Below are 18,859 nucleotides of genomic sequence, written 5' to 3' on the forward strand. Positions count from 1 at the left end.
ATTTTTAACTTTATTATGCTATAACTTTTTGAAAAATGTATGAATCATTACAATTTTTTTATGAGAAGTAGTATTTATATAGATCTTTCATTCGACATACTTTTTTTTTAAATCGGACCATTTTCCTTTATACGAGGGGGGTTCAAATCTAAAAAATGCATGTATNACAGGGGGGGATTCAAAATGACAACTTTTTCACAAAAAATTGACTTTTTCAACTTAAATTTTGAAAGTGTTCCGGAAGGTCTGACATTTTTATATATATCTTAAATTAAAGCTAATGTAATATACTTTATAATGGTAAAAAAAAATTTCGGACTTTATTTTATCTTCATGGTGAAAACAGACATTAAACTTAATAAAAAAAATACGATTTTTGTAAAAAAATTCTTTTTTATATTTTTTATATTTTTATATTTTATATAATTCTTTTTTTTATAGATGCACGATGTCTTTACCTATCATTTGTTATATTTTATTTATAAATCTGACTTTTTACCTACCTACAGGGGGGGATTCAAAATGACAACTTTTTCACAAAAAATATACTTTTTCAACTTAAATTTTGAAAGTGTTCCGGAAAGTCTGACACTTTTAAATATATCTTAAATTAAAGCTAATGTAATGTTCTTTATTATGTAAAAAAAAATTTCGGACTTTATTTTGTTTTCACGGTGAAAATGGCTACCGAATGCTATTATTGTGTGAAAATTCTCGATTTTATTTTTTACATTTTTAACTTTATAATGCTATAACTTATTGAAAAGTGTATTGATCAATATCATTTTTTTATGGGAAATACTATATTTTAATAATCCCTTTTTCATTCGACATACTTTATCTTAATTAGGATATTAATAACGAACTAGAAGATCATGTTGCTTTTGGTATAATCCACCATTTTTTTAAAATTAAACACTATCTAAAGATTTGCATCGAAGCGTTTTTTTTTTATAGTGATTTTAATCACTGTCAGATATCATAATACTTGATCCAACTATGCCACGTCACCACTGTTGCGCGATCCCCCTGTGCTGGGTTTTTTTAAATTTATAATATGTATAAAAGTGTCAGACTTTCCGGAACATTTTCAAAAGTCAAGTTGAAAAAGTTAATTTTTTGTAAAACAGTTGTCATATTAAATGACAGATAGTGTTTAATTAAAAAAAAATTGTGGATTATTCCAAAAGCAACATGATCTCTTATTTCCTTATTTAAATTAAGTATTTAATATACTTTTATGGCAAATGTATATATAAATTAAAAGGCTTGATGCAAAACTTTTAAAAAAAAAAAAAAAAATTGTTTGTTATTTATAAATAAAATGACTGGTAAGGAATTTTCATGCGAGACCAAAATACAGAGTGTTCAGTAAGTCAGGAAGCGGGTTTCTATTGTTCTCATTGTTTGTAACAATGAGAATAATAGATACCCGTTTCCTGATTTACTGAACACCCTGTATACTTTTCTAAATCAATTTCAAATATCAAAAAGATTTCAAATCTTCAATTAGAGTTTTGCATATAGCCTAAATAATAACAAAACCCTTCTAATTATTATAACAAATACTTATGTTTGATTATTATGCTACATATGAATAATAAATAAACATATTTTAATTATAAATTAGTTGAAAAAGTTCTACTTTCTATACCCATATTAAGTTTTGAACCACCCCTGTATAAAAGGAAATGGTCTAATTTAAAAGAAAGTATGTCGAATAAAAGAAGTATATAAATAAAATTTATCATAAAAAAATTGTATTGATCCCATCTATTTTTCCAAAAGATATAGAAGTTTAAAGTTAAAAATGTTAAATATGAAATTGAGAATTATAACACAATAATAGCATACAGAAGCAAATATCACCACGAAGACATATTAGCTTTAATTTAAGATATACATAAAGTGTATATAAAAGTATCAGTATTTGCATAACATTTTCAAAAGTTAAGTTGAAAAATTTGTCATTTTGAATTTTCCCTGAGGGCAGGTAAAGATTTATAAAAAAAATATTCAAAATGATATGTTTTATGTATGTTTTAAAAAAAATTGTATTGGTACATTCATACAAATTTTTTAATTTTTTTGGAGATTTTCCTCATTAACGGGGAAAGAGGGAATTTTTTTTTAATTTTTGAGAGTTATGTCTTCGACTAGATACGATTTGTGATCTTTTGACGTATTGTTGAAAGTAATCGGTCGAGTGAGAGCTGAGAAAAAGTGGTATCAGGCACAAAAAAAACATCGTAGTTAAATTAATACCTTCTTAGCTTAGTATAAGTTGTAATTTGAATCATATACTAACATTATGTGTTAACGCTGTCAATATTAGAATAACATTGATGACGAAATACATGTTGTTATTTTACTTAGTATATTATGTAGCTTAAATGTTTTGTGAATATTATAGAGTTAAATATTTTAAAGTATAATTTGAAATCGTAAAAAGTATTAGCCGTAAGCTATTAATAATTTATAAAACTTACCTAAGTCTGGGCACCTCTATAACAACTTTATCATTGTACATTAACCAAGTGATATTTGGTTGAGGATAGCCGTGTCCTTGACAATTTAGTAATGTACCCGTAGTATTGGAAAAATATACTGAATTAGGTGGTTCGATAGAAAAAGACGGTGCCTCCATAGAACTCATTTGCCACGAAGATGACATTATTTCTAATATATTACACGTAAAGAAAATTATTATTAAAATTTATTAAATTAAATTTTTAATTAAAATTTATGTTAGGTCTGTGTAAAAATATATAAAATACTAGCTTAATAATCTCTAAATATTTTTGGAGTGGTACTATAAAAAAATTTCTTCCTTTAAAAATATTTNTAAAACTATTCTATAGAGTTTAGAGGAATAACCACAAAGATTTTAGATCGAGCTTTTTTCTTTTGATATATGTGCATTACTTGATCCACGTATTTTGCTATAGTTACTAAAAATAATTATAAATAACAAATCTTTTATAACTTAATATGATCAGATGAGGATCTAGAATTTGTTTTTAATGGAATCTTAAAAAAAAATTAATGTAATTTTAATTGTAACATTTTATTTCAATTAAAACTATAAATAAAAATAAATTATAATCCAAAAAGGAGTAATAATTATTTATAATACGCAAACACTATATCTAAACTATAATAACATCAACGTTATTCTTTTTTAGTTTTCGTTCTGACATTTTGAATTATCTAATTTTAATATTTTAGTGTTTTTATTGGTATTATTATAAAACTTTTTTTTTTTCAACTAATATTATCTGATTGTTACTATTATTTATAATTTAAATGATCAATAACTTTTATTTGGATAATCATTGTGGATTACAGAAGTTTTGTTATAATATAATAAAACCATAATTTATTAATTAATCTTAACTTGAATTAACTTCAATGAAATAATAATTTTATTTGATAGTTTTGAATAACATTTTGGAAATATTTAAAATGCGACACATTTTTATGTGCACTATCAATGTTCATCTTAATTTGATTTAAATTTCATATCTCAGAGTAAACGTTGCCACTCTCGCATATCAAGTTAATTTTGACTTATCCATTTACGCATTGTGAGCACTTATTCATTTGTATGTCAATCTCATCAGTATTCATATCGAATAAATTGAGTAGAGTATAATGATTGATAGCAAAGCGTGAGAGGGTAGAAAAAGTTCTATAGATGGTGAAATCATTATGTTATCGAAAGTTCCTTTTGTCAAGACATTTTTAACCCTCTTTCGCTAATATGGTTCGAAAAATGAGAAGAATAGTAATCATTTGCCATTCTTTCCATCAAATATTTTGCGATCTTGTTTTATTTCTGTTTTTCTTTTACATTATAAAATTTTTTATTTTTTTTTTATTAATGAGAGAAGACAAAATAATCCGGAACTCTTTGGTTGTTGTTGATATGACTACTATATGTATGTATATATATATATATATATACTATATATATATATATATACTATATATATGTCAACTTTCATTGCATTCGATAGGTTCTTTTTAAGGTCTTTTGATTTATGTTTTCCCTGTTTATATTTAATTAATTAAAAAGGTAACAAAAGTAAAGATTTAAATTTTTCCTTATTAAATGTATGCTATAGTGTATTTTTAAATTGTTAGAAAAGTACGTAGAAAATGTTTTTATTAAATTAACTCGTTCAGTTGTAAGTTATTTCATTTTTTTGTTAATTTGTCAAAATATTACAGAAACTTTAACTATTTCAATTTTTTTTTTACAATTTTACATTCATAGATTGATTTTAAAAATATGTTGTATTATTTTCTGTATTGTAAAAAAGTTTATATAATAAATATTAGTGATGGGAAATATCGAATGATAACTATCAAACTAATCCGATAGTTGTCCACTATTCGAACTATTTGATAGTCATTCAAAAAATATTCAAATAGTAAAAATATTTAATACCTACATAATATATTTAGATAGTTTTAAAAACTAATCGATAGTTTATTCGATTAGTTTTTAAACTATAGTTTAAATTATTTGAAAATGTCCATCGCTTATTTTTACTAATATTAATTGTATAATTATTTATTTTAAGTATTCATTAATTATCTTATTATTACAATTAATTGTACTTAATAAAAATTTTAGGTAGAACCAATCGAATATTATTTAAAACTATTTGATAGTTTATTCGAATAGTTATTCAAATACTATTTAATAGTTTAAAATATTCAAAAATGCCCATTACTAATAAATCTTATTCAATTATTGATTTTTAATTTTTTAAATGGCTTAACAACTTTATTTTCTAGTGATTGTTATAAAAGAGAGTGGAACAAGTTAACATCCTTAACTAGTTAAAGAGTTAATTTTTTTAAGTGGTTTACCACTTGCATAACGACTAGCTATGGTAGCAAGGATCACTACCACCTAGGCGAAGTGTCACACTTATCAGGTATGATTACCGGTCCATAGGTGGAATTTAATTTTAAGATAATTAAAAGTGTAATTTAAGTTAATATGTTGTTTGAATGCAGCGCCCGATGGTATTCACGCGGGTTTGTTAGCATTCGTGGTTTTATTTTGTCTTAAGTCTTTAGCTTTATCGAGGATAAGGAATAAGGTGAGTGTACAGTATGTTTGAATGTAGAATGAATATTACAATATAAAATTATAACAATTAAATGTATTAAACAAGAAATATATAATCTTATATACACCAATGTGGATAGGGGGACACTTAATACTAGTGCCACAAAGGTGATATAAACAAATTATAAATTATACAAGTGAGTAAGTCTTAGAAAGATACATGAACGAGCATTATACTTATCGGATAATTGAAATGACTGATGATAATGTTGAATATTGAAAGGATAAATTGAAGTCGAATGCAAGTGACTGACCAACGTGTACAATATGCTGTAAGCAGTACTGTGATGTATCTCAGAAAATATATAGACTATATATATATTTTATATATAATATATATTATAGCGCACAGAGTACGACATTCACAAAGGTGATAATTTTCCTTTTGCAACAAAAACGAGTACAAAATTACTGGCTCGCAAGCGCCATAGAGTAAATAGCAGAAGAAGCGTTAAGATGGCGGCGACAATGCAGAGATAGAGAGAAGACCAACAACAACTCGATGTAACACAACAATAACATGAATAATCACAACACAATTTCTCGACAACATGTTTGACCGATGTGTATCTAACATATGTATAAAATGATTATAATATCTCGTGGTATTATTGTAATAACAATGTGTTGTTTTAAAGTAATTAATATAATTATTATTTAAAAATTATGTCTATCATATATATATTATCAGAATTATCAATTTAAAAATCGCGCAATTTTAAAGTGCATTAGGCAGCGGTCGTATTTCACCGATCGTATACGAATGCACAAAAACACAAGACGATGCACTTGCGCGTACTACGACGAAAATATGGACTGTGATCGAGCATACTTCTTATTCATTTTACTATGCACTCTAGCATGGTAAATGACAGAAGCAGGATGGATAAGAGCCAACACCGATCTAACGGCAATTTCAAATCGATAACGACCAGTCTTTTGGAAGGGATCAATACCGATAAACAATTCGATGTTAATTATATTTATTTTCTTTTGTCACCTTATCTAGCGGTCAGCGACAAAAATAATGAGTGGTTGACACCGCTATGTGCAGGAAAAACTTCTTTAACGTGATAAAATGAATAAGTAGACATAACAAAAAATTATAAACGGTCCACCTTCGAATTGTGACGTTACAAACTTAACTAGTTAATTATTTTTCTAATAAACTTTTTAACTTAACTAATTTTATTTTCCGTTGAAATAACTTAGCTTTTTTTAGTTAATTAGTTGAAATAACAGTTAAGCTAATTTCAATATTTCATAAAAAAAATGTATGTCTTTATAAGCTACGTACGTGGTTTAATTTAAAAAGAAATGAAAACCCCCCTCCCCAAATATTATATTTATATAACAATAAATATAATTTTCTGGATTTTTCCAGTATGTGATTTTTAACTCATTTTTTTAAATAACTAGTTTTAAAGATAAAACAGTGCAACCAACACAAATATGTATAAAACAAAAAAAAAGTTTTTTGTTATCATTAATATTTTTTTCCAAAGTTTAAAAGGTATGATGAGTTGTATGATAGGTTAGGAACAAAGGAAGACGAAACAAAATTCTACGCACTTGCAAAAGTAAGAGAAAAATGTGGGTGTTATCGAGTGATGATGTGAAAAAAAAAGGAAAAAGTATTTTGAAAAATTACTGAATGAGGAGTATCCAAAAGAGGATATCTTGTGGAACGAATGACTGGTGATTTAATTAGTGAGAAAGAGGTATGGGAGACTGTGGCATCAATGAAAAAGAATAAAACAGTAGGACCAAATGAAGTGCCAGTAGAAGTATGGGAAATATTTGGCGGTGTTCGCATAGGTATTAGATAAGAGAAAAATAAGAGAAATATCAGTTACAAAAAACCAGTTTAGTTTTTACCTGGAATGTCAATGATGAAGCCAATTTTTTGTGTAAAACACTAATAGAAAAGTATAGGAAAATTATGAAAAAGCTATGTATGGTAATTATATATTTGGAGAAAGCGTATTATAGAGTACCGAGAGAGGTTTTAAAGTATGCATTAATAAAAAAAGAAGTTCCGAAAAGGTACATTAATATAATAGAAGATATGTATGATGGCACTTGTATCAGGATAAAAAGCGTAAGAGGAGTAACAGAAGATTTTAGGGTAAAAGTAGGAACGTACCAAAGTACATTACGCCATTGTGTATTTTCTATAGCGATGAATGAAATATAAGGAGAAGTAACGTGGTACATGTCGTTCGCTGACAATATAATGTTAGTAGGAAAAAAAGGAAGGAAATTAATCAAAGGCTAGATGTGTAAAGATCGGCTCTTGAAAAAAGGGATTAAGAATAAGTAGAAGTAAGACAAAATATATGGAGTACGAGTTTGACATAGGAGAACTCGAAGTAGGAGAAATGAGGATAACAGTGATAATAAGTGTGGATGTAATAGAAAAGATGGAATTTTCTAAGTATTTAGGATCAGTTGTGCAAAAGAATGAAGGTATTGAAGATGATGTAAGACACAGGATTAAGTGTAAGTGGTTGAAGTGGAGAGAAGCGTCTGGTGTGTTACGCGATTAGAGAATTCTAATGAGGCTGAAAGGTAAGTTTTATAAGACTGTAGTGAGACCAGTTATAGTGTATGCTTCAGAGTGTTTGGAGTAAGTGCTAACACTCACAACCTTTATGGAATCTCGATTCCAAATGAAACTTAAAACCAGTGTAGCTTTCTCGAATCTTTCTTTATCTTTCTTTTTAGTGGCATACGAACAGTATGGTGAGTCGGTCTTTTCAATAAGTTCACTAAGGTCATTCCATGAAAGATATTATTTACGCTTCTAGATAGAATGCTCACAAACCGTTGTTTCCAAGTTATTTTGGGTAATAAAGAAAATAACTAGTGGACAGTAATTAATAATCTTTTACAAGTATCGATACTTGTCCCGACCTTTTTTAATTTCTACATACTACTCGACAAGGAAGGACTTTAATTCCAATATACAGACGATATTGAAATTGCTTATCAAAGCACTGACTTAGAGGAGGGTAAAATAGTACTTACTGAAGAATTCATTACTATGAAATAAATAGTTTTTTAAATGGCGTTTAAAACTGAACCCTGTCAATACCGAAGTACCTGTTTTTTATCTAAACAACAAAAAGACTGGAGAAGGCTAAAAGTGACATCTAAGGAAGTATAAATGAAGCACGATTACACGCCAAAATACCTAGGCATAATGCTGGACCGTAAGATAAAATTTAAAGAACATCTTGAAAAAACCAAGAAGAAAGTACGATTTCAAGTTAATATAGTTCAAATACTAGCTGGTACTAATTGGGGTTCTGACATTAAAACACTACCGACGGCAGCACTAGCGTAGCATATAATACAGCTGAATATGATGCTCAATTGTGGTGCAACGGTATACACGCGAAGAGAGATGATACACAATTACATAGTGTGATAATAATGATTAGCGGCATAGTGAGTCAACTCAGTTACAGTGGTAATACCGGTATTACCAACATAGTTCCACCAGACCTACGAAGACAGGAAAAACTTATCAAAACTATAAAGAAAGCAAGTATTAGGAGGAGCTCATTAATAGCCAAAAGATTGGAAAATGTGTCGAAACATAGACTAAAATCAAGGAAACCCCCTTGAAGACGGCCAACGACCTAATAAGATCAGGGTTTGAAATTGGTAAGTTTTGGCACGATAAGTGAGCTCAATCTACTCTACAAAACAAAAACCTGGTACTTGACTCCAACCAAGAAGTTACAGGCATTGAAGGAATTTACACAATAACACCAAAGGCAGTAAAATGGATAAAGGAATTGGACGTGCGTTTTTAAATTTACACTTTATATCAAAATAATAATAGTGCAATAACAAAATACTAATCGTTTTAATTAGTTATTATTCATTCCCGTGTTATCATTCTATATTATTCTATTGTATATGTTAAACTTCTTGTAATTTTATACTAATTTTTATTATGACTGGATATCTGTAAACAAAAATTAGATTGCTGTAATGCTGTAATTTTAATTTGTGTTCAAGTTATATGAATAAATATATTCAATTTCTTTATGACAAAATTGAATACATAACATACAAACTATACATTTTAATTTATAAAAAAGGAAATTTTTATATTTATATAATACTTAAATCATTACCTGGGACGTAGTATAGTCCAAATAACAAAAAATTCATCCATCGTAAATTCATATCAAATAAACCTAAAATAAATTAACAATTAGTTACAACTTATAGAAATATTTTATTAGATTTTTACACTATGTTGTTAATTATACATAAGAATAAAAATAAATCAAAATTTTTTTATTTTAATATTGTTAATTTGAAATCATAATAAAAATAATGTGAAAATTAAAATTTTTTAAAAGGATTAAGGTTAATTAAAATTTAACGTATGCTCTATAAGAAATAATTCAATAATTGCTTTATCGTCAAATGGCCCAACTTGGGGACTTATTAAAATTGGGGCATTTAAATATTCTACAGGTTTCATACTTTAATTTTTGTGAACAAATATATTGTGTTTCTTAACAATAATTAAAAACATTTTACTAGTGCTGTAGATTGATACAATTGAAAAAATATAAATATTTAACTGCCACAATTTATAATACAACCGTCGTAAGTTAGCCCATTTGACGGTACTACGGTATGATACTTTTACTATACACGTTACTTTTATACACGTAATGTGTGACACGTGTAAATTAATTAAAATATGCAAGATAAGTGTTCACAGTACAAAATTTGTTAAATACTAAAAATATTGCTCACTCCATGTTAATATCAAATTAATAAAATAAAATTTTTATTTTTATTTTGACGTATATATTATAAAAATATTTGCATTATACATCTTTTTCATTTTTTTAAAATAGGGACTTTAAAAATTATCAATAGTTCATAAATAATATGTTTTTCTTCACCGTAAAAAATTTACAAAAATATGAGATAGCATACAGTCATCTAACCTTTATTGAAATTTACAAAAAAATATAGATAAATTTATTAAAATTATTAGTAAAATTGTAACAATGTTTCTTTTCCTAAAGTTTTGTAATACTATAACACCAAATAAATAATTTTAATACCCGGATTTTAGTATTTAAAAAAAAAGTGAATATGAAATAATTTAAGATACCCTAAGTACCAACATATTTCATTATAGTCACAATAAAAGTGTATATTATGCTTTGTTGAACATTATTTTAACCAAAAGTTTCTCTCAGATGCTATCATCGTAAAAGATGTTTTTCGTTCTTGTTAAACTAGCCATTGGCCATAAACCGTACTATAGTCTACTTTGGTATTTTTAAAGTAGTAAATAGAGCGAAAATAATTTAACAATAGAAATTTGGTGCAATATTGAGAAAAGCTACTAGACGAAAGTCAGATATCTGTAGCTATGGCGCCAGTGCTTTTAAAAATAAATAAAAAATCGATACTATTTTTATATTATAAAATCAAATTATGTACCTGATATATTTTTATTATTGGTGTCAGACACGAATTTTGTAAAAAAAGAATAGTAAATAATTCATCTATCTAACAACTGTATCAATTCCATTTAAATTTTCGTGACTAAAAAATTACTATCGGATTTTAGGCTGAATAATGAATAGAGTGCAGAAATACCCAGTGATTAAAATAATCAAACTAATGTCCCCTCTCCCGTCTTTATTTTAAAATGTTAATAAAAATATTATAAAGTGAATTTTACAATTTAATCCAACCTAAATTCATGCACCGTGTTATGAAGTATTTATTGTATTACAATTTATATTAAATCTAAAAAATAATGCGAAATATACAACAACGAAATCTGAATTAGGAAGTATATTAGAAGAATTTGAAAAATGTATATATATATTTTTTTTTTGCTGCATTTTGATTATAAGTATCAGCGTTGATGGAACGATTTAAAGAAGTTTTTCTGATAAATTATTTATCACATTTGTTTATAAAAAAATCTTAGTATAAATAATCTTTAATTTTTGAACCAAAAAGAAATCTATGGTTTAAATATAAAGTTTCTTTTTGTTCACTTTTTCTCAGATGTCGCCGGACTGATTTCTTTTAACGATATGTCAAAAGATCACAAATCGTAACTAGTTGAAGACATTGCCTATATAAATTGAAAAAATTGCATTTATTACCTGTAAATGGGGCAAATCCCCCAAAAATACGGTTTTTAAAATTGATAAAGTTTTACATTTTTTTCAAATTTTATTCTGATAAATAAATAAATCAAAATAATTTTCTTTTATATAAAAACCTTAGGTATTTATCTTTTATTTGTCATCATTTTTTGAAATTCTGACCCTTTATGTGCTGACAAGGTGGATTCAAATTAGTAACTTTTTTACAAAAGTCAACTTTTTCAACTTCACTTTGGAAAATTTTCCGGAAATACTGCGATTTTTAAACATATGTTAAATATAATTTTAACCTTGTGAACTTAAATCCTTAAATTCTATAAATTTAAAAAAATATCTCAAAATTATACTACTGTAAAAAATGGTGACTTCAAAAATACTTTTAGCTTCGATACGAAGCTGAGAAGATATTGGTTTTACTATGATATGTTTTCTTTTGTGTCTGTTACCACTTTTTCTCAGCTCTCACCGAACTGATTTCTTTCAACGATACGTCAAAAGATCACAAATCGTATCTAGTCGAAGACATTACCCTCAAAAATTGAAAAAATTTCCCTCGTTTCCCGTAAATGGGGGAAACCTCCAAATAAAGTACAAATTTAAAAATCGCTAATTTTTGGAATTTTTTCTTTTTTTTTTACTAAAAACTGCCGTAACTTTTTTAAAAATGAATAAATATAATTTTTTTTTTATAGATGCTTGATGTCTTTACCTATCATTTGCCATATAATTTTTTGTAAATCTAACACTTAACCTGCCCACAGGAGGGGATTTAAAATGACAACTTTTTCACAAAAAATTAACTTTTTCAACATAACTTTTGAAAATGTTCCGGAAGGTCTGACACTTTTATATATATCTTAAATTAAAGGCAATGAAATATACTTTATTATGAAAAAAAAAATTTTACCTCTGGACTTGTCTTCGTGGTGAAAATAGACATCAAATTTAATAAAAAATTACGATTTTTGTAAAATAATTTTTTTTTATATTTGTAACTTAATAATGCTATAACTTTTCGGAAAATGTATGGATCACTAAATTTTTTTTTTTTATCATTTGGCATATATTTTTTATAAATTTAACCCTTTATCTACCCACAAGGGGGGATTTAAAATTACAACTTTTTCACGAAAAATTTACTTTTTCAACTTGACTTTTGAAAATGTTCTGGAAAGTCTGACACTTTTATATATATCTTAAATTAAAGATAATGTAATATAATTCATTATGAAAAAAAAAAAATTTGACCTCTGGACTTGTCTTCATGGTGAAAATGGCTACCGAATGCTATTATTGTATGAAAATTCTCGATTTTATTTTTTACATTTTTAACTTTATAATGCTATAACTTATTGAAAAGTGTATGGTTCAATAAAATTTTTTTATGGGAAATAATATTTTTTAATAATCCCTTTTTCATTCAGGATATTAATAAGAAAATAGCAGATCATGTAGCTTTTGGAATAATCCACCAATTTTTTAAAATTAAACACTATCTAAAGATTTGCATCGAAGCGTTTTTTTTGATAGTGATTTTAATCACTGTCAGATATCATTATACTTGATCCAACTATGTTACGTCACCACTGTGACGTGACCCTCCTGTGTTGGGTTTTTTTTATTAAATATATCCAAATTAATAGGAGTATAAAATTTGTTTTAATAGTATTAATGTATTAATACTATTAATTAATAGTATTAATGAATTGCACATTAAAATAATATCAATAAAATGAAATATTTTTTAATCATATAGATCAAAAATAATTTGTTAAAACATATTTTTGCACCGATTTCAAATCTGTAAATAGATATTTTCCATCCCCTCTTTTTTTGTGTTTATTGTTAATTTATAAAAACGTGTCTTTATATTTAATAATTGATTATGATTTTTAACAAGTTAAAAATAATCCGTGCAAAATTTTAATTCAAAAGGTCATTTTTAACTTATTTTTTTGATACTATAATGTTGATTTTTATGAAAGTTTATAATTTAAAAATGTTGAACTTTCAAACACTATTTAGCTCAACTTGCATATTTAGAATTTATAACATTATAATAGAAAATTTTATGTATAATAAAAAATTGTATTTTTTAGATTGATATGTGATCAGGAACTTATATAATTACTATTAATAGTAAATTTATGAGGAAAACGCAACATTTATTAAAATCACTATTTTTTTTTGTAATAAATTATTTAAATCGAAGTCTTAGTAAACATTTCTATAAAACTCTTGTTGATTAAATATATGCTACAATTGAAATATTTCGAAATATTATCTATATAGTAATATCTTATAGTATTCTATAAAATACAGATATTTAAAAGTATTCAGTGCCTAATTTCACTTATGATTTCGTCCGCTGTTCTGTTATTTAATTTAATTTTAGCCTATTTTTTTTTTTATATGCTAATACTCAATTTTAACTAAAAAAACATTAAAAATCAGTGGTGATGGAAAAAATCTAACTGCAGATTTCAAATAAGCGTGAAAAATTGCTCAAGAAAAGTATATTTTTTATTCTGATGAAAATTCCTTGTAAACCATATATTCATAATTAACAACAAATTATATTCTGAATCAAGCCCTTCAATTTTTATACACATTTGCCATAAAAATCAATTTATAATTTTTTATAATTTCTCTGTAAAAATTACGATAGTAAATTATTAAATATCAATATTATATTTATTTGCTATAAGAAATATTTATTCATATATTATACTTATAAATCATAGAACTATTAATTAGGAATAATAAAAGAAATAGAAGTTCATTTTTATTTTGGAATAATTCATCAATTTCTTAAAATTAAACAGTAACTACAGATTTGTATCGAAGCTTTTCTTATAATAATGATTTTAATTACTATCAGATATCATTTATTAAAAGTGTTCAGAATATAATGGGAATTTTTAAATTTTGTCAGTTTGGAGAGTCTAATTATCACAATTTTATTTTTATAATTTTGATATATATGTTCCTGAAGTATGATAAAATTTTCATCTGGATTCATTTTTTAATTTGTCAGTGGCACTTGCTAAGGATAGACGTGTTTCATGACCTCAGTAGTTTTCTATTTTTAGCGTTTCCAAGATGGTTGTAAAGTCGTTAAAGAAGACGAACTTCCCGGACGCCCCACTACATTAACAACCGATGAAAACGTGGAAAAAGTGAAAGAAATGGTTATGAACGATCGCCAAATCACAATTAGAGAAGTCGCTGATGATGTTACAATATCGGTTTTGTTTTGGATATGAAACGCATAGCAGCGAATTTTGTTCCAAAAATGTTGAATATTAAACAAAATCTGCGCGCGAATGGAAGTTGCTCAAAAGTTACTTAATGATTCAACGGCGATGCAGAATTACATGGATTTATGAATACAACGTTGAAACTAAGGATCAATCATCTCAGTGGAAGCTTCCAGAATCGCCAAGACCGAAAAAGGCTCGATAAATGCGATCGAACGTGAAGATTATGCTCACTGTTTTCTCCGATTTTAATGGCATAGTGCATTATGAATTTTTGTCACGAGGTCAAACCATCAATAAGGAGTACTACCTACAAGTTCAATGTCTTTAGCGTGAAGCAATCTAAAAAAAACACCCGAAATTGTGATAAAACAATCTATGGCTTTTGTACCACAATAATGCACTTGCTCATACTTCATTGCTTGTTCGTGAATTTTTGATCAAAAACAATACTGTAAAGATGCCTTAGCCTCCATATTCGTCAGACATGGCTCTGTGTGATTTTTTCTATTTCTATTTATTTATTTTTAAGGGGCTGTCGTTTTACAAGCATAGATGGCATTAAAAGTGCATCTCAAATGAGCTGAAGGTTATCCCAATGATCGATTTTGAGAAAAAATAATTGAAAAAATTTGGAAAATTACCGATTTTTAAAATTGTAATTTATTGAGGGATTTTCTCCGTTTATAGGGAACGCGGGACTTTTTACAATTTTTGAGGGTAATGTCTTCGACTAGATGCAATTTGTGGTATCTTGACGTGTTGTTCACCGGTCCAGTGAGAACTGAGATTGAGTGGTAGCAGATACAAAATAATATACATCATAGTAAAATTAATACCTTCTCTGCTTCGCATCGAAGCTAAAATTAATATGACTACAAAATACTAAGGAGTATTCATAATTAAACTTCATAATAATCTACTAATTATTATTCAAAACAACAGGTAGGCAAAAGAAAACTAAAGAATCATTAAAAATCTTAAATCCCGTGCTATTAGTCATAACTACATATTAATAAAAAGTAAACAAAATTGAAAATAAGAAATATAAAAATCGCGAGTAACCAGTAAAGTTGTACGTCGGAAACAGAACAGGACGCATCATTAGTAATACATGGTTTGGTGGCGGCCTTGTCACGATGTTAAGGGCGGGGAGACACCCGATGACAACCGATTGTCATATTAATAGTTAGACGACTGATATCGAGAGAGCCAAGAGTGAGGGCCAACTTAGAGCGTAGCGCGGTTCCGTGTCAGGCGTTATTTTTTTTTTTTTTTCAATAGTAGTATGAAAAGTTCTATAAGCTTTTTAAGAAAAAAAATTATATATTATTTTGTATTTTTAAAGAATATACGTACCCGTATATTACGTATGAAGAAAATCTACATTCTCATGTTTTTTGTTTAAAAAATTTGCCGGAAGCTAATTAATAGCTCACATCGGATATAATCAAAACGTTGGGCATGCTTATTATATGAATACTTTACAATCATCGTTAAAAATGTTGTTCATTAATCTATCAAATAACATTTGGACAAGGTCAGGATATTTTTTGTACATTGTAAATCTGATATTATTTAATCATTTACTAATATTTAAGATTAAGTTATCATTTGTTAATTGAATATTGAAAACACTAGCAATATAAAACAAAAATACGTACAGTCTCCATGATTAAAATCTGATTTATTAATTTTATTTATTTAAGTTTTACCTATCTAAAGAACCAGCAAATACGAAACTCAATTCAGTCACTTTTCGTCCGAGTAGTTGCATCATTCAGCGTACATCCCAACTATTTGGGATCAGCTCTACTCCACTGATTTAACAGGGTTTTCACAAGGGTTGTTGTAAAAAATAATCTAAATAAATATATAAATTAATATATTAAAAAAAAGACCCAGCGAAATTGAGACGCGGAACAGTGGGATCTCAGCATAGTTAGGACAAGTTTAAATGATATTTAACAGTGATTAAAATCATTATCATAAAAAAAAACTTTAATACAAATCAGTAGATATTGTTTAATTTTTAAAAGGAATTGTAAGATTATTCCAAAAGCAACATCAACTCCTATTTCCTTAATTATATCCTGATAAAAAATTTCATGATTTAATGTTTATATATTAATAATTTAGTATTGTAATTTTTACGGAGAAAATATAAAAAATTATAATTTAGTTACATAATTAATTAACTCTATGGCAAACTGTCGTAATATAATCGTCACTATTATTTATACGAGACAACACAAAAATACCCTGTTCATGTACTCAACAATGTTATCTTTTTAGTTTTTATTAGTATATATTTTTTTCATTTCAAATAGTCACCAATTCTATCCATAGAAATGGTACATTTTAACTTGTTTCATTATACATTATATTATTACAAGGACATGATCCTTTTCGAACAAAAACTTAGATAAACATTTAAGAGAAATAGTCAAAAGACTCACACTGTTTAACTACATTGTAGTGGATGCGGTTCGATCATAAATCATAATTATAATGTTGAGTTATACAAACCCATTTAANTCTTAATGTTATAATGTTGAGTTATACAAACCCATTTAAATATAAGTTGTGGTCACCTACGCCTGCCGGCTCCGGTGACCGATTCGAGCCCCTTCGGGACTCTCATTGGATGGGGGCTCACGCCCCCAAACCCCCAGAGGATAGAAGTCAAGCCCAAACCCAACCTATTTAAACCCATTCGACTGAAATTCTCAGTGACCCAACAAGTATAAAACCTTGATGTTAAAATGGTGATATAATATTGAAAAAATAGATCAAAAAAAATAATTAAATTTATTTACTTCAACACTACCTTAACACGTTTAATGTACTCATAAATACTCTTAAATTTACTATTCCTCGGTAACTACATCATCGAGAATACTTTTTATAGTTAATCAATGAAAATTATCAAAAAAAAATAGCAGTATATAACAAAATTTGTATATGATTATTGAAATCTTTGAAAGCTCATAACTTTTAAACTAGACTTCGCCGACAAAAAATTTTTATATATTCTTAGTCGGTATGAAAAACTAAATTGATTTAAAAAAAAAAATTTGAAAAATCTCGATGGGGTGGTAAAATGCATTTAAGCCAACCCTTGCTCCTGGCTGTTCATTTCGTGCTCTGTATTTGGGCTATTCTTTTCGTGGTCCGCATTACGCTGTTTTTATCGTGCTCCGCATTAAGTTGTGCGAACGTCTTGATCGTCATTGTCGAAATTTTATGTGTTAATTTGTGAACTAAAAATCTGAACTTGTGTATTTTATTTATCATCTTCACCAATATCAGCACTAAGGATAATTATAAGAAACAGAAAATTTACCAAGTAAGATTTTTTTACATCGTTATTTTATGACCCTCGAATTAAACCCCGAATCAAAAGTAACTCTCACTTACACATTTTTTACACCAACAATAATATACATTCTGACCCTTTTTTTATTTGTAATTATATTTTATTATTTCATTTTTGAGTTACGACAAAACGTAACAACCTTGTTAGGGGTTCGTTTAATACTTGAGGATCTAGATCAAAACCAAGAATCGGAAGATACCCGACGTCTGCTTTAATATTGTCCCTATCTCCTTAAATGAGTTTTAATTACCTAAAGGAGACACAGACAATCGTGTACCTTAGTTACTAGAGAGCAATTATACAGGGTGTTCAGTAAGTCACAAACAATTGTTACAAACAATGAGAACAATAGAAACCCGTTTCCTGACTTACTGAACACTCTGTATAATAAAATTATAATATTGTTTTTGTCAGCGACAAAGTAAGATTATATTTTAGATGTTCAGTAAAAATAAGTTATAGTAATGTAGAATATGTCTGACCTGAATCCTAGTACAGTTGGTCAGTAGGTATATCCAAGTGAGACGGAGTTGGTTGGTTATGATGACAATTGGCAATAGACGAATCGTTGAATAAAACAAGTTAAGTTATTAATAATATAAATAAGACGAAAGTAATAGCATTGAAAACTATGTCTATGTCAAACTCAACCGCCCTTTTTTTGTTAGAATTGTCACATTAGCATTTCTCTCTATGCTAATTAATATGTATTGCGAATTAAGTAAAAGGAAATAAACGTGTATAATATAAGTGGTTAGAACATAGTAATAAGTGTTTTTACAACCTGTAATATCAAAATTGTAAGCATGGATTTATTGAAAATAAAGAAAAGGAAGTTCAATTATTTTAATCCTAGTTAATTAGTTACATTTCAACTATGAAATTAAAATTGTAATTTATC

At 27.1% G+C, this 18,859-nt stretch overlaps 1 protein-coding gene across 6 annotated transcripts in view; it reads right to left on the minus strand.

The window, feature by feature from the left end:
* LOC126894181 (cell adhesion molecule Dscam2-like) overlaps nucleotides 1–18,859 on the minus strand; it is a 52,972-nt gene that overhangs the window by 17,708 nt on the left and 16,405 nt on the right. For 5 of the 6 annotated variants that reach the window (XM_050665001.1, XM_050664996.1, XM_050664997.1 and 2 more), the window contains 2 exons: nucleotides 9,298–9,360; nucleotides 2,490–2,679 (listed from right to left, as the gene is read on the minus strand). In XM_050665001.1, coding sequence (XP_050520958.1) covers nucleotides 2,490–2,679; nucleotides 9,298–9,360 — 253 coding nt within the window. Of the gene's footprint in view, nucleotides 1–2,489; nucleotides 2,680–9,297; nucleotides 9,361–16,294; nucleotides 16,338–18,859 lie in introns of those variants that run through there. The other variant, XM_050665000.1, reaches the window with a different exon arrangement.

This window comes from Daktulosphaira vitifoliae, unplaced genomic scaffold, assembly GCF_025091365.1.
Source record: "Daktulosphaira vitifoliae isolate Bord-2020 unplaced genomic scaffold, ASM2509136v1 Scaffold_1, whole genome shotgun sequence".
NCBI classification, from domain to species: Eukaryota; Metazoa; Arthropoda; class Insecta; order Hemiptera; family Phylloxeridae; genus Daktulosphaira; species Daktulosphaira vitifoliae.